Source organism: Oncorhynchus mykiss, chromosome 2 (genome assembly GCF_013265735.2).
Source record: "Oncorhynchus mykiss isolate Arlee chromosome 2, USDA_OmykA_1.1, whole genome shotgun sequence".
NCBI lineage: Eukaryota > Metazoa > Chordata > Actinopteri > Salmoniformes > Salmonidae > Oncorhynchus > Oncorhynchus mykiss.
Genome location: NC_048566.1, coordinates 77,158,204 through 77,178,352, shown reverse-complemented (window position 1 = coordinate 77,178,352; position 20,149 = coordinate 77,158,204). Strand labels below are relative to the sequence as shown.

At 41.4% G+C, this 20,149-nt stretch overlaps 3 protein-coding genes across 15 annotated transcripts in view; 2 read left to right on the top strand and 1 right to left on the bottom strand.

The window, feature by feature from the left end:
- Positions 1 to 1,556: 1,556 nt before the first annotated feature.
- Positions 1,557 to 6,579, top strand: LOC100136242 (outer dense fiber of sperm tails 3B). Of its 5 annotated transcripts, NM_001124506.1 has the most exon segments (8): positions 2,642 to 2,776; positions 3,478 to 3,596; positions 3,741 to 3,944; positions 4,936 to 5,037; positions 5,231 to 5,352; positions 5,507 to 5,647; positions 5,791 to 5,824; positions 5,827 to 5,994. In NM_001124506.1, coding segments are annotated over 7 exon segments (735 nt in total). In that variant the 5' UTR covers positions 2,642 to 2,776; positions 3,478 to 3,484; the 3' UTR covers positions 5,847 to 5,994.
- A 112-nt stretch (positions 6,580 to 6,691) lies between these two features.
- LOC110496628 (rab-like protein 2A) lies at positions 6,692 to 11,528 on the top strand. 7 transcript variants are annotated; one of them, XM_021572663.2, is made up of 8 exons: positions 6,692 to 7,362; positions 7,532 to 7,561; positions 7,873 to 7,952; positions 8,130 to 8,209; positions 8,305 to 8,416; positions 8,492 to 8,589; positions 8,924 to 9,007; positions 9,829 to 11,526. In XM_021572663.2, the coding sequence occupies exons 1-8, from the start codon at positions 7,256 to 7,258 to the stop codon at positions 9,835 to 9,837; spliced, it is 600 nt and encodes a 199-aa protein (XP_021428338.2). In that variant the 5' UTR covers positions 6,692 to 7,255; the 3' UTR covers positions 9,838 to 11,526. The 7 variants fall into 7 exon arrangements, 6 of the variants coding, with proteins under 6 accessions (XP_021428338.2, XP_021428322.2, XP_021428330.2 ...); XR_005037960.1 differs by having other exon boundaries at positions 8,305 to 8,589; positions 8,808 to 9,007; positions 9,829 to 11,527; XM_021572647.2 differs by having other exon boundaries at positions 8,924 to 11,528.
- A 6,980-nt stretch (positions 11,529 to 18,508) lies between these two features.
- The window catches only part of LOC110502025 (SH3 and multiple ankyrin repeat domains protein 3-like), a 296,396-nt gene continuing 294,755 nt past the window's right edge, over positions 18,509 to 20,149 (bottom strand). For all 3 annotated transcript variants that reach the window (XM_036955942.1, XM_036955945.1, XM_036955949.1), the window contains one exon: positions 18,509 to 19,201. In XM_036955942.1, coding sequence (XP_036811837.1) covers positions 18,637 to 19,201 — 565 coding nt within the window. In that variant the 3' untranslated portion in view covers positions 18,509 to 18,636. The remainder of the gene's footprint in view (positions 19,202 to 20,149) is intronic.

Genomic DNA, 20,149 nt, shown 5'->3' with positions numbered 1-20,149 from the left:
CCACCTTCACAAGTGCAGTCTCAGTGCTATGATGGGGTCTAAAACCAGACTAAAGCGTTTCGTATACGTTGTTTTTCTTCAGGAAGGCAGACTTTTAGTGAGTTTGGTACACATCCAGTGGATAGAGAGACGTTTATTATGTTCAACATAGGAGGGCCAAGCACAGGAAGCAGCTCTTTCAGTAGTTTAGTTGGAACAGGGTCCAGTATGCAGCTTGAAGGTTTAGAGGTCAAGACTATTTTCATCAATGTGTCAAGAGATACAGTATTTAAAAAACTTGAGTGTCTCCCTAGATCCTAGGTCCTGGCACTCAGGACAACTTAGCTTTGGAGAAATACGCAGATTTAAAGAGGAGTCCATAATTTGCTTTCTTATGATCATGATCTTTTCGTCAAAGAAGTTCATGAATTTATCACTGCTGAAGTGAAAGACATCCTCTCTTGGGGAATGCTGCTTTTTAGTTAGCTTTGCGACAGTATCAAAAATACATGTTGGATCGTTCTTATTCTCCTCAATTAAGTTGGAAAAATAGGATGATCGAGCAGCAGTGAGGGCTCTTTGAAACTGCACGGTACTATCTTTCCAAGCTAGTTGGAAGACTTCCAGTTTGGTGAAATGCCATTTTCAGTTTGTAGCTGCCAGTTGAGGACTTGTCAGGCATCCTTTTCTCAAACTAGACACTAAAGTACTTGTCCTCTTGCTCAGTTGTGCACCGGGGCCTCCCACTCTTTCTATTCTGGTTAGAGACAGTTTGTGCTGTTATGTGAAGGGTACACAGCGTTGTACGAGATCTTCAATTTCTTGGCAATTTCTCGCGTGGAATAGCCTTCATTTCTCAGAACAAGAATAGACTGACAAGTTTCAGAAGAAAGTGCTTTGTTTTGAGCCTGTAATTAAACCCACAAATGCTGATGCTCCAGATAAACAACTAGTCTAAAGAAGCCCAGTTGTATTGCTTCTTTAAATCGGAACAACAGTTTTCAGCTGTGCTAACATAATTGCAAAAGGCTTTTCTAATGATCAATTAACCTTTTAAAATGATAAACTTGGATTAGTTAACAATGTGACATTGGAACACAGGAGTGATGGTTTCTTATAATGGGCCTCTGTACGCCTATGTAGATATACCATTAAAAATCAGATGCTTCCAGCTACAATAGTCATTTAAAACATTAACAATGTCTACACTCTATTTCTGATCAATTTTATGTTATTTCAAATGCACAAGAAAATATGTGATTTTCTTTCAAAAACAAGGACATTTCTAAGGGACCCCAAAATTTCGATAGGTAGTGTATATATATATTTTTTACATTGTTTGCAAACTGTGGGGCTCAAAATGACTGGTCGCCACTGGCTGAATTAAATGTAATTTTACAATTTAAGGCTTTGAAAATAAAACGCTTAGTATATGCTCACTGCTCCGTTGACATTTCAGAGATGAGCTTGTTTTTGTGAGAAATCTTCAAAAAAGCACAGTAATGTTGAATAAATATGAAAAGCATATGCTGAAATATAAAAATATAACATGTTATGTCTCAAAATCGATATCCATTTTACCTCTATGCAGAAAGATGACATGTTCAACGGGAAAGTGACCCCGTCAGATAGACAGCAGCCTTAATTATTGCACAGAATCCAGCCTAGTTGATGAGATGCGTTTTTCCAGATTTAACACTTTTTTTTCTCTGTCTTCTATTGATTTAGTAACCATAATTCTGTCCATCCTGCACAATGGTGAGAACTCCAATCATTTTTGTACGGAATATGATCGAGACATGGAATTTGGGCCATCCAGGCTGAATCAAATCAGGTGTTGTGCCAGAACCCCCCCCCCCCCCCCCCTCCCTTCTAATTTCCTTAATTTTGTGGCTAGTCAAATACTTTCTGTGGCACACATCAGAGTCAAATACTTTCTATAGAACAAACTTCACGTCAGGATAGGCAACCGAATTTAATAAATGTGTGTTATATTAAACATTTTTTGCCGGGGCGGGGGCTGAAGGGGAGGTTCGCACAGGGTGCCATACAAACTAGAACCGCCACATTCACTTTGTTTAAAAAAATACAAGTAATGTGATTATTGTGGCAGATGTATGTGTGTATTTAGCACATTTTATGTTTAGGTTTTCAATATATCACAAACTGTTTCTGCATATTGGTTTATATTCACACCGAAAACTGCAGACAAAAATGCTTTCTGCTACTAAGATTAGTGAAATGTAGGCTAAACTGACAACGGAGTGAAGGGCAGAAATCTCAACTGGCAAGCAAGTCGCAGCAATGAACAACGCGAAGGAGGGGAGAATTCAGGCACCTGTTGTGATTGGGAGTCCCATAAAACAACGCACAATTGGTCCAGCGTCGTCCGGGTTTGGCCGTGATTGTACATACGATGCTGTTCTTAACGGACTTGCCTAGTTAAATAAAGGTTAAATAAAAAATAAAAAAAATGTTTTCTTCGAGGAGTATCTACCCCCCGCCCCCACAGACACACCAAGAAACGAAATTATCTCTTTGAACAAGTTCTGACTGCATTGCATTACAGAAAAAAAATGTTGTCCTTCAATTTTGGTAATCGTAAACAGGTTTATTTTCTGCCACATTGTGAATTTAAAGCCAACCTGCCTGTCAAAATAGCGTATCCATGGTAACGTAGTCATAGTGAGCACGAGGACAACCAAAGTCAAACAATCAGAGCTCCCAAGTGTTTCGTCCTAGGGAGCACCCAGTGCGGAGAAGACCAGTGCCGAGAAGACAACGAACTACAATACAGGTTGGCCATTTAGATCAGGGGGATTTTTTTTCATATCAATATTTATCTTGCAGCTGGCTATTTGCATAAGCGGGCAATTTGAATACAGCCAGACGCGCAGTCACACGGTCAAGGTGTGGAAGATATTTTGTTTTATCGCCCTTGTCCTATATTAACAACAGTATGGTGGTTGGTCTATATCGTTATGATGAATTCATATCTGTTCATAGTTTCAGCACTAGTATGCTGTTATCAACTTTTATTTCAGAGAGGGGTCTCAATTATGGGGAAATCGTTATGTCTATAAATTAACGTCGAGGCAGCGGAGACCCATAAATAGTATAATTTATTTATTAATATAAATAACATATAACAGATAAAACTGGGCTATTTTATTGAGTAAAGCAACTAAACAGTCGTCACACTGATTTTGCTCAAAAATGTAAGAAATTTTAACGCGCAGCTGAGCATATCCCATTATGACATAAATGATGTGCACATCACTATTGCACCACAGTTAGTCTGGAACACCAACCAAACAGACAAACGATCTCCAGACACCAGCACTAACTCACCAGCTCTAAAAAGTTAGGCAATTAACCAAATGAAGGCAATCTGCTTTCCACTATCCTAAAAGGGCAGTTTTTTTTTATGAAAACACTATTGGTATGAGCATCCAGCAAGTTTAAATTGACTCTAATTCCATCTGTCCTTGTCCACAGACTAATCATGTCAGGCACTGATGTTTGGGTTGGCTCCTGGAGGCCCCACAAGCCCAGAGGCCCCATTGCTGCACTCTACAGCAGCCCTGGACCCAAGTATGCCCTGCCTGGAGCGACAGGTACAACTAACTTAGTGATTGATTGACTGACTGATTGATTTATTGGTTGACTTGTTATCAACCTTTTGTTTAGTTGGTTGATTGTTTTTTATTTTGGGGTATAAAAAGACACATGGGCAATCATCTTTGCCTCTTCTTCTTCAGGTCTGAACTACCATGACCCCAGGAAGCTGAAAGCACCGGCATTCAGTTTTGGGACACGCCATCGCCAATTCAGCTCAGACTGCTCCCCCGGGCCAGGGTACTTGGTTCCCTCCAACATCACCAGGATTGGGCGTGACGGGACCCCTGCATACTCCCTCTACAGCCGCCCCAATGACCCCCAGCTGTTCCAAACCCCCGGACCTGGTCAGTAACACACACCCTTTCTTTTTTGCTCCATCTGCATGTGTTTTAGGTCAGGATGCACAGTGGTGCCTTAATGATACCAGTCAGACAGAATGTGGTGGTACTCTAACAGTGGATCTAAAGTATGACGAAAACCTCCTTAACATCTGGAAGATCATCATGCATTGCTTACTGTTTGGGGTTTTAGGCTGGGTTTCTGTACAGCACTTCGTGACATCAGCTGATGTAAGAAGGGCTTTATAAATACATTTGATTGATTGATGTTTCAGTAACAAAAAACAAACTGGTCCTCAGACATCAGTGTCATTTCACATTTTCTGGTACATTTACATGTTTCTTTTACAGATAACAACATTTCTATAATTTCTACATCCAACTTAATAGAATGTCAACTTTTCTTTTCAAGAAGTGGGAACCGTCGATATTTCAAATGACACATCTGTCAAGTTCTAAAGCCTTTAAAAGAAAAGTGAACTACCAGTTTGTTTAGACAGAGAAGGCCATGGGCTAATGTAAGACACAACTATTTTAAGATATTTCCAAACCCACAAACGTAAAATCCTATCTTAACTAAGGTGTGATGTCTTATCAACCCTGAGGGCCACCAAGGCCGAAGCCTTATATTTCTTCATCATTAAACAACGATCACCTTTGGAGTCTATTACATCAGAAGGACAACAACATATCCATTATCAGGACAGACCACCTCCATAGAGGAATGTAGCGTGAAGATAAACAAGGCTAGACATTGGCTCAAATGGCAGCCTCTAGCTCAGGTCCACCTGTATGTAAAATGTATGCACGCATGAGCCTCTAGCTCAGGTCCACCTGTATGTAAAATGTATGCACGCATGGTTAAGTCACTTTGGATAAACACACACACACACACACACTCACACACAAGCATGCTCAAAACTCACACCGTCTCTCAGAAACTACATACACACATACAGACTCAAACTTAATTCTAACTTTCTGTTTGGTGTTTCAGGACGCTACTCCCCTGAGAGGTCAGGGAAGTCTGCATATTACTCTGCCCCTGCCTATTCGCTGTCTGCCAGGAGCAAAGGCTTCCGCAACGACCAGACCCCAGGTACCATCCTCTTCAATAAATCCAACACTGTGGCTTTAAGAGACATGGAATAGAATGTTGGCTGTAGAATTTTAAAATGTGATCGATCAAATATTCAGTGAGCATGTTCGATGCACACTAAAAATATGATAGGATTGTGGAATAGAATGTTGGTGTATTTACGAAATGTGATTGTTTGTGTCCTCTCTCTCAGGCCCTGCTGCTTACATGCTGCCCTCTGTGTTGGGGCCTGCTACCGTCAACAAAACCTCCGCCCCTAACTTCTCCCTTCGAGGACGCAGCAAGATCGGCAGCTTCCACGAGGACCTGCAGAAGGTAGATCTGCCTTGTCAAACACAGACTCTTCAAAATTGACATCTCATCTGTCTTCCCACTTTATCGATGATGGACAGATTGAGTTAGGTAGGCCTGTCGTTCATTGTTTTCTTCCCTCACACTTCTTCCCTGTGTGTTTCCGTCTGTACGTCAGACTCCTGGCCCAGGGACATACAGAGTGGTGGACCCCTGCACCTACAAACACAAACCCCCCCACTACAGCATGACAGGACGCAACAGCATGCCTGGAGACACCACCAGGAAACCAGGCCCTGGAGCTCACCACCCTGAACAGGCAAGCCACCTCATCATAACCATATCACACTTCTATAACTGTGTACTTATACAATAATTAAAATAGTCAAATATCTTATATAAAGTTTGTTTCTACCCTCTGTTGCATGGGTAATGCACTAACTGCCCGTCTTCCGTTCCTAGGTGACCTTCACCAGGATCAAACCTCCAAGCTTCTCTTTCGGAATTCGTCATTCTGAGTTCATCGCTCCGCTTATAGTGGACTTGGCGGAATAGGAACCCTTCCCATTCCTCCATTTACCTCATTCCTTCCCAACATCCCTTTTCCTCATCCATACCCCCTTATCTCAGCAATAAATTCAGCAGTATCAAAATGCTCTGCAGTGAAGAAAGTAGTTAATTGTGCCTTATTGTTCTTATGTATTGCCTATCCTGCATGGAGTACAATGATGCTGGAAGACAAGCTAACCTGCTAACCAAGCTAATCCTTGTTGATGATTAAAAACAAAAGTATATTTTTTATATGAAGGCTATGTTTTATCACATCAATTTGATTTGAATAACTGAGAAAAACACATCGGCTATCACGCACGCTTGAACGTTATGAATACTTATGTGGGGGGGAAAGGATTAGGCTTGTACTACACAAACACTACTTCACCTGTGGCCTCCCTTCATATTTTGTGTTACTTGTATGCTGCATGAATGCTATGATTTGGGGAACACTTTTCTTTGGCCCAATACTGTTTTAATTTGACCACTTTCAGTATTAAAATTATTCTGAAATACCTAGTATTATATTTTATTGTTCCAATACCAAAGATGTGGTTTGATATAACATTGATCTGACATGATTCTTCTCAAACCATAATGACTTGGCTATGTTCACTCACTTTGATGTTATAACATGTCAAACGTGTACAATTGTGGTGATAAATAACGCTAGTTTGAAATAAATACATTTTCAACGAATATACTTTTTTCTGTCACGGAAAAATAAACCTTTGGACAATCTTTGGAAATAGACCAATATAACCATTTTCAGGCAATAATAGGAACAGCCTCGTACAAAAAAGGGGGCTTTTAAGCGTCTGCGTTGCATAGAAACAGAAGTTCTCCGGAGGAAGCTGTTGCTACAAAAACATGAAGATGCTAACTACATCGTTTTGAAAACTAGCGTTTTGCCAACGATAACGTTTTTCTACTTATTTTTCTAGACTACTGACCGCTAAAGCAGGTTGCTAGATATAGCGTTATATCAGGGACATAGCAATATCCCTGACTGTGTTATGTTAGCTACCCTAACAAGTAGCCTGTGCACTGGCTAGGCTAACGTTACTCTAGATAGCTAAACAACGTCGGGTTGAAAACATGCCCGTTTCGACAGCTAGCTAATAAGTTAACTTAGACATGACTTCGAATGAGTTTGGATCATATTTTAAGTGAATGCATGCAAATATGTGTAGCTATATCTAGTTAGTTAGCTAACGTTAAGCGGTTACTTGCTGTTAATCACAGACTAAGTGCATTCCTTTTGCCAGTTAACTTCTAGCCACGTACTTTACTGTAGCTAGCTAACGTTTGTTTACGTTCTCTAACTAGCTAAGCTGCTGTGAGACGCAGCTCATTTCCCCTTTCTAAAGGTAGAATGGCAGGCGACGCCAGTGGCATTCCTGAACTGGACCAAGATAAATATGATGCCGATGAAGAAGTCAAGATAATCTGCCTTGGCGACAGTGCAGTGGGAAAATCCAAGTAAGTTAGATAGGGAGCATGCCATCTTTTTCTTGTCATTTTGTCACTGCAAATACATCTCAAAGATGCTGAACGTTCTCAGTAAAGGTAACTACATTTTATATCAGCAGTAGTGCTTACTGTTTGTGATCCAGGAGAAGATGTTAACAACTGCCTCTTTGTTTTACAGGTTGATGGAGAGGTTTCTGATAGACGGATAGTATCCTTTCTCACACTGGCGCTCTCATCTATAATTTGTGCAATTGGGTTTTGAGTGTTGCATGATCGCAGAAGAAATTCATCAGTCTTTTAGCTTGATGTAGCTAACTAAGTAATGTTAGGTGTTGCCTAAAATTGATAGTATTAAACTGAAAGAAACCAAATGCCTTCTCAATAGTTCATGCAGTAACTGATTTGGCTTGTAGCAGGTTAATCATCCAGTGTGCCGACAGGCCTTTTGACCAGCAATGTGTAGCTACAGTATAGAGGCTTGACAAAGTTGTTTATTCTATTCCTTAACTTGTTCTCCAGTCATCCCCAGCAGCTGTCAACCTATGCCCTGACGCTCTACAAATACACTACCACCATCGACAGCAAGGCTGTATTAGTAGGTATGTTTATCAATTGTTTTCTTATCAAAATGTCTGGTTTCGACTGAAGAGTTGTTAAGGCTATAGTGAACTGATTTGTTATTGCTGTGAACCATAATCTTGACATTATGTTTTCTGGTTGACTTGCTATCTGTTTGGTTACCTTCAGCTGTGTTTGTGCTTATGTCTGCCCCAAAGACTTCTGGGATACGGCCGGACAGGAGAGGTTCCAGAGCATGGATCCCTCGTACTACCATAAGGCGCACGCCTGTATCATGGTAAGACTTCACACTAGCTCCTAAGACGACAACATTACTTCAAGGCTCATACTTATGTCATAGCTTGTATCATTAACTGTACTTGTCTTTGTCAGGTGTTTGATGTGCAGAGGAAGATCACTTATAAGAACCTGACCAGCTGGTATACAGGGCTGAGAGAGTACAGGCCTGAGATACCCTGTGTGGTGGTGGCTAATAAGATCGATGGTGAGTCAGCCACACAGGCTAATTCTAATAATATTTTATTTTTTACTTTTTGTATTTTTACTCCGTTGTTTGCAGCTGATATGAAGGTGACCCAGAGGAACTTTAACTTTGCCAAGAAGCAGGGACTTCCTTTGTACTTTGTATCTGCTGCTGATGGGACCAATGTAGTCAAGGTGGGGCGGCAGGGTAGCCTAGTGGTTAGAGCGTTGGACTAGTAACCGGAAGGTTGTGAGTTCAAACCCCCGAGCTGACAAGGTACAAATCTGTCGTTCTGCCCCTGAACAGGCAGTTAACCCACTGTTCCCAGGCCGTCATTGAAAATAAGAATTTGTTCTTAACTGACTTGCCTGGTTAAATAAAGGTAAAATAAATAAAAATAAAAATAAAAAAGGTGAGGATGGACAACATTGTCCTTAAGAGACACACAGTACTCTGAATACTGTATTCCTTTGCTTAGAAAAGGTTTTTCCAAGTTTTACTTTTACTGTCTTTCGAAATGTGTCCCAGATGTTCAAAGAATCAATCAAAATGGCAATGTCTTACAAGCAGAACTCTAGTGACTTCATGGATGAAGTAATGCAGGAGCTGGAGGTACAGTACATATTTCCCTCTCTGGATATTCGCTCACTGATCTTATACACTCATATATTTTGCTGTTTCCATCTCCTTAATTTACTGCAGCTATTTCACTGACAGTTGTTCTGGTTATGTCATTAGAATGAATGTATTTGGTTGAGTTCACATTTAATTGAACAGAAAATGTGAATGGTAACACATTTGGTGTGGCGTTTAGGCTCTGCTCTTCAAGGTTGCTCCCCACCCAAGGAAATGCTCAGGTAATGAACCTAACAAAGCTAGGGGTAAGGGAGCAGAGTATCTGCCATGCCCTTGATAAACAGAAGAGCAGAACCAAAAGGCAGCAGTTTGCTGAAGTCTATTTGAAAGAAGTGCCATCATGCTGTGTGTTCAATGTCTGATTGATCAGAAACTCAGCTGATACTGTCAGCTTACTAATCATGTGACTGACTTGGATTTGTGCCAGAACCAGCTTCGCTTGATGTATTTGACTGATAGTTGCTCTGGATAAGATGACCTTTAGGTCATTTAGCAGGCTGACTCAGCTAAATGACTTTGCCACAAGCAGCACTGCAGATATTGCGATGAGCAAGATACATGATTTCTTTTCAGTCACACACAGTATCTGCGCATGCGCACGGGTTTACTTCAAACTTTTGCAACGTGGTAGCCACGGGACCAAAACAGCAGAGAAGTTGAGCCTCGCGCTTCAACGCTGTTAGTTGTTGGGGAAATTGACTCACTATGCTGTTTACTTTCTGTATTACTTTCTGTATCTCTACGTCATATCGCTGAGTCTACCTTAATATGTTTTATTGTTCATCCTTGACCTGTAGAACTTTTGAGCTGGAGCAGAAGAAGGAGGAGTCGTTAGAGATGGCTGAGGGACTTAAACCAGAGAGCCCTGAGTCTGTCTGTCTGGCTGGATGTTGATGTGGATACATTACCCTCACATTATGGACACATTATTTTTACATTATACTGGCATTGTGTATATGAGAGCTGATTCTGACTGCACCGCAGCTATGGATGCTGTGGATATGTTATCCTAACTGTGTTGACATGATACCTCTTTACCATGGGAGGGGCTGTGCTCCAGAGTCTGTAACTGATGTTGTGGATATGTTATCCTAACTGTGTTGACATGATACCTCTTTACCATGGGAGGGGCTGTGCTCCAGAGTCTGTAACTGATGTTGTGGATATGTTATCCTAACTGTGTTGACATGATACCTCTTTACCATGGGAGGGGCTGTGCTCCAGAGTCTGTAACTGATGCTGTGGATATGTTATCCTAACTGTGTTGACATGATACCTCTTTACCATGGGAGGGGCTGTGCTCCAGAGTCTGTAACTGATGTTGTGGATATGTTATCCTAACTGTGTTGACATGATACCTCTTTACCATGGGAGGGGCTGTGCTCCAGAGTCTGTAACTGATGTTGTGGATATGTTATCCTAACTGTGTTGACATGATACCTCTTTACCATGGGAGGGGCTGTGCTCCAGAGTCTGTAACTGATGCTGTGGATATGTTATCCTAACTGTGTTGACATGATACCTCTTTAGCATGGGAGGGGCTGTGCTCCAGAGTCTGTAACTGATGTTGTGGATATGTTATCCTAACTGTGTTGACATGATACCTCTTCACCATGGGAGGGGCTGTGCTCCAGAGTCTGTAACTGATGTTGTGGATATGTTATATTCACATTATTCTCACATTGTGGACATGTTGTCCTTACATCCTCATGTTTGTATTTTTTGTTTTATTTTCTGCCATGAAAGAGACATGGTTTTATGGAGCTGATGCTGCAGAAAATGTTAACCTATGAGCCGTATAATAGTAGTGACCCGTGAGAGCTGGGGCATTCTATTGATGTGAGAACAAACATATTGTAGGATAGATGTTGTGGCAGGCATGGTGAACATGTGCCAAAGTGTGTGACGCAGGCTGTTTGAGGTTAATCTAGAATGTGATGCCTTGTAAAATGTGGGACATGCTCCATACCTATAATCCCTATTCTTGGTATTTTATGATAGCAAAGTGAAACTGTGAATGTGAACTCCGCTGCTTTGTCATCAGCTTTCGCCCTCTTATGCCTTTACCATACGTGGCATGTGTATGGCGATTTGTACAATGTGATAGTGAAGTACATGTATGTAAAGGCTGCTATTGTTGCTCTAAGTGCTACAGTGTAAAGCCAGAGCGTTTATAGGTCATGCCTTTAATGTATCTTAAACAATGAATGTACCTTGTAACCATGTGATGGCATTAGCGACTGTGTGGTTTTACTCAACACTTGTGACCTGGCTGCATCAGTAAAAAGACTGCATCAATGTCACCAATAATTCATTCCAGTGCAGTTACTGATATAGTTATCAATGTACAGGTTAGATATACACTGAGTGTATATCTCACCTCTCACCCCTTTTGCTCTCAGAACAGCCTCAAATCATCGGGGCATGGACAGTACAAAGTGTCGAAAGCATTACACAGAGATGCTGGCCCATGTTGACTCCAATGCTTCCCACAGTTGTGTCAAGTTGGGTGGTGGACCATTGATTCACACGGGAAACTGTTGAGTGTGAAAAAAACAGCAGCGTTGCAGTTCTTGACACAAACCAGTGTGCCTGGGACCTACTACCATACCCCGTTCAAAGGCACTTAAATATTTTGTCTTGCCCATTCACCCTGTGAATGGCGCACATACACAATCCATGTCTCAAGGCTTAAAAATCCTTTAACCTGTCTCCTTCCCTTCATCTACACTGATTGAAGTGGATTTAGCAAGTGACATCAATAAGGGATCATACAGTAGCTTTCACCTGGTCAGTCTGTCATAGAAAGAACAGGTGTTCTTAATGTTTTGTATACTCGGTGTACATTTTAGTCAACTGGAAGTGTTGCAGAAGTACTGAAGATACCTCAGAACTACAACGAATGACCACTTCAGAGGTTCTCGATCTAAGTGTATTAGACCTCTTCGGGCTGGATTCAATCCTTATCCCTGATGTATCCCGAGCTGAAATGTAAAGGTTATTCCCGAATGAGCTGACATTTTGCAGCGTTTACAATGAAGGCAGTCTCCGGGAATGCAGGAATATTGCCTTTAAATTGAGCTATAATGAATGCAGATACAGATTTAATTGAGCTCTTAAAATGATGCTCCAGAGGTTTTGCATAATTCATTCGTTTTGAAAGTAGTGATCACAAGGCAAATGGGTCCTCAAAAATGTTGCACAATTGTGTACTACGACATCCATTTTGTATGATATATTATGTCCTGTAATTAAAAAATGTTACAAAATCCAATTTGTACAATATGTTACGGATTTGTCATTTCTTAAGATCCCGGACTGCATATTTAATGTTGCGTATGGAAAATAACTTTGTCTGTATGATATCTCATGTATCCTATGAACTGTGATAACTTGTCTCTTGCCCGTGTGCTTCACTCTCAAGGTTTTAGCCAAGGTTGTTAGTGTAATTTCAACCACCTTCAGAAATAACCACAGCTCAAATGTTAACGATGAATACATTTTTGAATTCTGTAATGACTACTGGGAAACTGCAGAGCCACAAGGCTGCAAAGGGCCTCTGAGTTTCCAGGGTCAAAACTGATATGGCAGTTGGCACAGCTAAAACTCTGGCCAAAGTAGATCTCAGTAGCAAGACCAATGAGGAGCCGACACACAGAAGTCATGTTTTTAATTATAAATGTATTACATAATATAACAAACATAGATCTCTGTGGTGGAGCCATCACAGCACTCAGGTCTCTGGACCTGCCTCAGCCTCACTACCCCGCCTCCCTTCTCTATATGTTCCCTTATGGATGATAAGAGAACCATGCCTCTGGGTGAAAAGGGTTCTTGTCAATGGTGCGACTAACCGTAACGTGTTTATTTTTATTGTTGTTCTTTTTCCAGAAATCTACTCAATGGCCAGTGTGTCCTCTCTTCTATTCCAAGTCTATACCCACTGCTGCCCCCCCCCCCCCCCCCCCCCCGACCCCTTTCAGCACGGTGTGTTTGGGAGTAGACACTCAGATGCTAGTTAGAAGCAGGTAACCTAGGTGTCTCCCTCTCTACAGACCATTTTCATTTCAACAGGAAAATGACACTTGAGTATGCCCTTGCTGTATCTGAGATTACATAGAACTGTATCTTAAAATAGCCACAGTAACACTGTCTAGCGAAAATCTGTACATATATATAGCACCAAAGTCAACGCTACTATATTATTCTAGTTAGCTAGCGATCTGACCTTCCACATTTTCACCTCCTATGCTGTCAGGATTCATTCAGCAATGCTAAACTACTGAATAACATGAATCTACTGAGGTTGACATTGTGTTCATCATTAGTTTAACCCAGGCTACAGTTCTGTGTGGAGTTCAGTGCCTTGAAGAAGATATAGAGCTGGGATGCCTGGGGGATCAAGAGGAGGGGATGTTTAGATGGGCCAGGCATGGTCCAGACATGGCCTGTAATAGATCCACCCTGTTAAACTTCACAGTGAAAACAAGGAGAAAATCAACAATGAAAGAAAAGCCCCTTTGAATGATGATAATATCATTTGATCCAATGGCGGGTCTACCAGATCCCCCTGGATAAAAAAAAAAGGAATCACGACTCCGTCTCACCATGTAGATTGTGCTTTGTTGATTAGAAAAGAAGATGAAGTCGACCGTACAGAGAAAGTCATTGGTGTGAATGATGTGTCTGCCTCAGCTCTCTGTGTCCTGTAGCATGGGTTTGCATCTGTATAAGCTACCTGTGGTAAACCCACTGAGGGGTTCAACTAGGTTCTCCATCACTAGGTTCTTTCCTAACAAGGAAAGCAACTGGAGTCCAAACTGCACTGTGTATATGAGCACACGTGCATGCCTGCGTGTGTGTATAGTATGTGTGTATGTATGTGCTGTGTGTAAACCCATGTCAGCATCTCTCAGCATCAGTTAGACATGCGGTATAACTCATCACAGTTAAACCAAACAATACTTTGATACCTTGTCTCAAAAATATAAATATAAATGTTAATAATGCAAAGCTCATAAAATCCATTTTTCAGGTTATATATATATTCCTTTACAAAACATAAAAACGTCTGCAGTTCCACTTCAAAAAGGTTGTGTCCAGACAGTGAAGCTAAATGAATGTCTGTAGTTCTCAAGATTCCCAGGAGATGGCACCATATTACTGAGTAACAGCTCAACAACATCTAGACTAAGGTAGTACTAAGGAAGAAGAAAAATATACCATTGAAAGTTTATTTTTTGGCACGTTTTTCCTTCTTTTTTTTCTTTTTTTTGTCAGTCCTCTTCAAAATGACCTCATCATAGCATACCCTTAAAAACTCTGAACGTCTGAAAAGGGAAAAGAGGACAGTGTATAACTGGATGAAACGGGGAGCAGAGGGCCAGTGCTTCTGGTCATGGAGAGAGTCATAGAGAGGTGTTGTAGAGCAGATGGTAATACTGTAATTATCTGTGTCTCTGTCTCCCATTAAAGCCACAGCCCAAACGCTGCCCCCCCCCCCCCCCCCCCCCCCCCCCCCGCCCCCCACACACAGACAAGGGCTACACAGGAACAGACAGAATGTAATAAATAAAAAATGAAGTTCTCCCCAGTATATTCTCTCTCTCTCTCTCTCTCTCTCTCTCTCTCTCTCTCTCTCTCTCTCTTTCTCTCTCCTCTCTCTCTCTCTCTCTAATAGATATCAAAGGGTCCTGTAATGATTATACATCTGGATTTCAGTGTGTGCACCACGTGTGTGACACAGCCACTGCCAGGAATCTCTGATGTAATTAAGGCTACAGTGGACCACCTTTGAGGGTTTGAACAACTTACACGCACACCTACCACACATATACACACCCACCACACATACAAACACACACTACCACACACACACACAGCAGACAGGGGGTTGTGTACAGAGAGTCAGGGTGTTCCTCCATTCACAGCATACATGCACTGTAATGATAGGTGGCTGTAATGCTAGCACCTTGTTTTGTGCAAATAATCTCCTAGTTCATAGAAAATAATAAAAATCAGATCACACCTTTTTTCCTAGGTGGTTAACTATGCATATATGCCAAACATTCATATATAGATCTATATAATTTTTGATTTTCAAAAATGTATATGAAAACTATCATATATATACATTGCTTGTGATTAATATAAAAAAGCAAATATTCGTGTTTTGTTCAGATTTACAGTGTGAAAGTCCTTTTGAGAGGATCTACTATTTTTTGTTTCTCCTTTTCTTAATGTTCACTCTGAAATTCATGTTAGGCGAGTGAATAGAAAAATGTATCTTCTAAACATCATAATCCAAGAGCTACAAAATCCACACCTCCATTATAGAAACACAAACCAACAATCAACCCAACACAAAAGCCAAGGAGTCAGACGGTATGGTAGTGTCCCAAATTATATCCTTTTCCTTATATAGTGCCCCAAAATGTAAATCTCTGATCAAAAGAAGGGCACGGTAGGGATAAGGATGTCATTTGGGACAACACCTATGTCACCAGAGTCATAAGTGAGATTGTCTGTGAGGTCCGATGTGAGACAGTGAGTGTTATCCCTACAACGTTTGCACAACATTGAATTTAACATCCGCTTACTCAAAACGGTGACAAAATAAAGTTTAACAGAGATAGTTTGGACTGGTGTGTGGCTCCGTGACAAGGATATTCACTTAGCATAAAGGTTTCAGTGCTGCTGTTGACTAGTAAAGGTTTTAGTGGTTGTAGTGTTCACCTGGGTCACATTCAGGGGACTCCGTTATACAACAATGTAGATCTAAATGTATTATAGAGAACAGACATGCTTCACTGTTGTGAAACTCCAATATACTACATATTTTTTACCTACAAATAACAATAATAAACTTGTATAATAGGAAATCATGTCAACTCTTTATAAGACGCTCATGACAGTTCTATCATGTCAGTTCTATCATGTCAGTTCTATCATGTCAGTTCTATCATGTCAGTTCTATCATGTCAGTTCTAACATGACAGTTCTATCATGACAGTTCTATCAAGACAGTTCTATCATGTCAGTTCTATCATGACAGTTCTATCATGACAGTTCTATCATGACAGTTCTATCATGTCAGTTCTATCATGACAGTTCTATCATGACAGTTCTATCATGTCAGTTCTAACATGACAGTTCTATCATGTCAGTTCTATCATGACAGTTCTATCATGTCAGTTCTATCATGTCAGTTCTATCATGACAGTTCTATCATGACAGTTCTATCATGTCAGTTCTATCATGACAGTTCTATCATGACAGTTCTATCATGTCAGTTCTAACATGACAGTTCTATCATGTCAGTTCTATCATGACAGTTCTATCATGTCAGTTCTATCATGTCAGTTCTATCATGTTAGTTCTATCATGTCAGTTCTATCATGACAGTTCTATCATGTCAGTTCTAACATGACAGTTCTATCATGACAGTTCTAGTATGTCAGTTCTATCATGCAAGTTCTAACTTGACAGTTCTATCATGACAGTTCTATCATGACAGTTCTAGTATGTCAGTTCTATCATGCAAGTTCTAACTTGACAGTTCTATCATGACAGTTCTATCATGACAGTTCTAGTATGTCAGTTCTATCATGCAAGTTCTAACTTGACAGTTCTATCATGACAGTTCTATCTGCAGTATTGAGAACATTTCTTCCTCCTGAACACACCATTGTTGTTCTCCCAGAGAGTATGGATCTAACACTGTGCTGTTGTGTGAATGACACTCACTGTCTCTGACTGTTGAGAGAAGCAACTCACATTACAATTGTTGATTTTGTTTTTTTAAACACCTTTCTTAAGACATCCCGTTCTCCCAAACCATGGTCTCAGATGTATGTAATGATGCTACCGGTCTTCGTTTGGATGAGAACTGTGTGTGTTTGTGAGTGTGTGTGTGTGTCTGGGTGTGTGTCTGGGTGTGTGTGTGTTTGTGTATGTCTGGGTGCCTGAATATAAGGGTGTTATTTGTTTGACTATGTGACTGTTCATGTATATATATGTATATATATATGTCTCTATATCTGAGTATGTGTTGAGGTCACAGGGTCACTGGGGTTAAACTGGGATGTCACACCCCTCACTGCCCTTCGGTATGACGGAAGACCGTAAGAAAACAAACAGAAATTAAACCACAACCCTCTTTTCAAGACGTGATGCAACTGTTCATGCTTCTGTTCAGGAAAGGGTGACCATGTAAGGACAGTTCATCAACAGTGGGTTGTATATAGAATACCATGTATAGTTTTACTAAAGTTGTATATTTTATGACAAAATGTCATTTGTATATATCTATTAACTTTTTTTCAAATATATATATTTATATAATTGGTAAAAACAAGTAAATTATTGGTGCAATAAATGTTAAAGTTTTCTCTCTGTCCTTTGTCTAGAAGTAGGAGTCAGATGCTCTTTAGTTTATTACATATCTTCATTTTAACATTCTGTCGTTTTTTCCCCCCTCAAAACTATTTAAATACATTTATATCATATTTATCTATAATATTCCCTTTGGAAACCCAAAGCAAAATGTTTTGATTATGAAAAAAGCCACTAGTGTTGGTTAAACATTCTCCAAATATAATAGATAGCGCTGTCAGTCCTCGAGAAGGTCCCAGGATGGAGGAGTTTTCCCTATGTGGTCTCCAACGCGGAGCTCCGTCTCTGGGCTCAAGTGTCTCTAGTTTAATTACAATGCCAGGCAGAGAGGAGAGAGGCCCATGTCAGTACTGTCAGTATGTCAACATTATGTTAGTTCTAGATCAGTACTGTGTCTATACTCCTGTGTTCGCTGTCGCTGAGCGGATCTCTGAACTTTCCTTATGGTTAGAGATTCATCCTCCTCCTTCTTCATGCAAACGGGGAATCCTTCAGAGGCCAAAAAAACAGCAGGCAAAGAGATAGAGGGAAGGGATGGAGGGAGGAAGAGAAGGAGATGTACAAAGAAGGAATGGTCTGTCGGAGAGGTTAAAGGTGTGACTAGAGGAGCAACAACAGAAGCTGTTGCAAGATTCGCTCCTGCAAAGAATTTATTCGAAGTAGAAGTCTAAGTATTGTTATCCATTAGTTTACTCCAATTAGGGCAGGGGTGGTAGGCTTATGGGAATTTAATAAAGAAGGAAAATATATTTCATTAGTTTACTCCAATTTGGGGAGGGGTGGTAGGGTTAGGGAAAAATATATATAGAACACCTACTCATTCAGTGCAGTGCTGAGAGCAGAGTATTAATACAAAAATGTACACTTTCCGAAACATCCAAATGAAAACAAATTCACCTAAAAATGAAAACTAGCTGCACCTAAAAATGGAGCTAGTTTAAAAGCTCTCTCTTGTTTTCTCTCTGTTTCTGTCTCTCTCTCCATCTCCCTCTCTCTCTCTCTCTCTCTCTCTCTCCCCATCTCCCTCTGTCTCTCCATCTCCCTTTCTTTCTCTTTCTCTTTCTCTCACTCTCCATCTCCCTCTCTCTCTTGCTCTCTCTCTCTCTCTCTCTCTCGCTCTCTCTCTCCACATCTCCCTCTCCCCATCTATCTCTCTCCATCTCCCTTTCTTTCTCTCCCTCTCTATCCCCCTCTCTCTCTCATAGCAGGGGTCAGCTCTCCAGCAGTTGTTTAAGTGCTCGTTCGATGTTCATGCGGTGTCCCACGCGCGTCACCCCCAGCTCAGCGAAGTCGTCCTTGGTGAGTGCCGGGAGGTGCGAGCCCTCGATCTCGTGCTCCTGAAAGCCGGCCCTGTGCTCCCCCAGGTTGATGCTCTCCAGCCAGTCTCCAACGTCGTACTTGTTCCACAGGTGGAGGGGCTTCTGGTGGAAGGGCCTGAGGGCCAGGAGGGGCGAGCCCAGCCCGGGGGAGTGACAAGGGGACGGGGAGGGGGAGCGGGACCGGGCGCTGGAGCTCCTCATAACGAAACGTACCTCTTTGGGCTCATGGTGCAGGCTGAGGCTGGACGACTTGAGGATGGTGTGGTGCGGCATGGTGGGTGAGGTGGGTAGGCCAAAGCCTGGGAGTCGACTGAGGGGGTCACCCCGATCCGGGGAGCCCGAGCCAGGGCTTGGAGTGCGGCGTGTAACGGGAAAGCGGCTGCCAGGCCGGATGGTGTAGGTGGTGCCGTAGCTTCTCTGGGAAATGGTGTGGAGCTCTCCTAGACTGCTGAAAAGTCTGGAGGGGAGAAATATGGAGAAAGAGAGAGGGTTAAAAGGGGAAGAGGGTGAGAGGGATACAGAGAAAGAAAGGTACAGAGAGAGCAAGCGCAATGGGATGTAGAGAAAGAAAGCCAGAGGTAAAGAGATATTAGAACAACATGACCGTGTTTTTATCTATAAAGCTTCACACAAGTAGAAGAGAGCCACAAGAGCTATTAGATCTGTGGAGCCTTTGGAACATCAAGCCACTCAATGTGGTCTGCAGGGTTAGTGACTGTTAGTGAGAGCAAGCTACGTAAACTCACAGAAAGTTCAAAAGCTTCAGTATCTTCAACTATTTAGTTGGATCATGACTTAAAGGCCTACTACAGAATGGCCCACTCTCCTTGGGCTCAGGAGAGAGGAACATACTGAAACATTCTGGAACAGGAACATACTGAAACATTCTGGAACCTGAACATACTGAAACATTCTGGAACCAGAACATACTGAAACATTCTGGAACCGGAACATACTGAAACATTCTGGAACCGGAACATACTGAAACATTCTGGAACCGGAACATACTGAAACATTCTGGAACCGGAACACGGTAAAGCATGTGACAGAGCAAAAATGTGTTCTACAGTGCCTTCAGAAAGTATTCACACCCCTTGACAACTCACCCATCTACACACAATACCCAGTAATAACGAAGTGAAAACATATTTGTAGAATTTTTGCAAATTTATTGAAAATGAAATACAGAAATATCTAATTTACATAAGTATTCACACCCCTGAGTCAATACTCTGTAGAAGCACCTTTGGCAGCGATTACAGCTGTGAGTCTTTCTAGGCAAGTCTCTAAGAGCTCTGAACACCTGGATTGTGCAACATTTACCCATTATTCTTTTCAAAATTCTTCAAGCTCTGTTAAATTGGTTGTTGGTCATTGCTAGACAACCATTTTTAGGTCTTGCCAT

What these genes read in the sequence shown, in the direction of transcription:
- LOC100136242 (XM_036990448.1), top strand. Translation starts at nt 1,656, where the DNA reads ATGCGTTTTTCCAGATTTAACACTTTTTTTTCTCTGTCTTCTATTGAT. An exon ending in TGCCCTGCCTGGAGCGACAG is followed by an intron (nt 3,597 to 3,740) that starts GTACAACTAACT and finishes CTTCTTCTTCAG; the next exon opens with GTCTGAACTACCATGACCCC. An exon ending in GAGCTCACCACCCTGAACAG is followed by an intron (nt 5,648 to 5,790) that starts GCAAGCCACCTC and finishes TTCCGTTCCTAG; the next exon opens with GTGACCTTCACCAGGATCAA.
- LOC110496628 (XM_021572636.2), top strand. Translation starts at nt 7,256, where the DNA reads ATGGCAGGCGACGCCAGTGGCATTCCTGAACTGGACCAAGATAAATAT. An exon ending in AGGTTTCTGATAGACGGATA is followed by an intron (nt 7,562 to 7,872) that starts GTATCCTTTCTC and finishes CTTGTTCTCCAG; the next exon opens with TCATCCCCAGCAGCTGTCAA. An exon ending in AGGCGCACGCCTGTATCATG is followed by an intron (nt 8,210 to 8,304) that starts GTAAGACTTCAC and finishes TGTCTTTGTCAG; the next exon opens with GTGTTTGATGTGCAGAGGAA.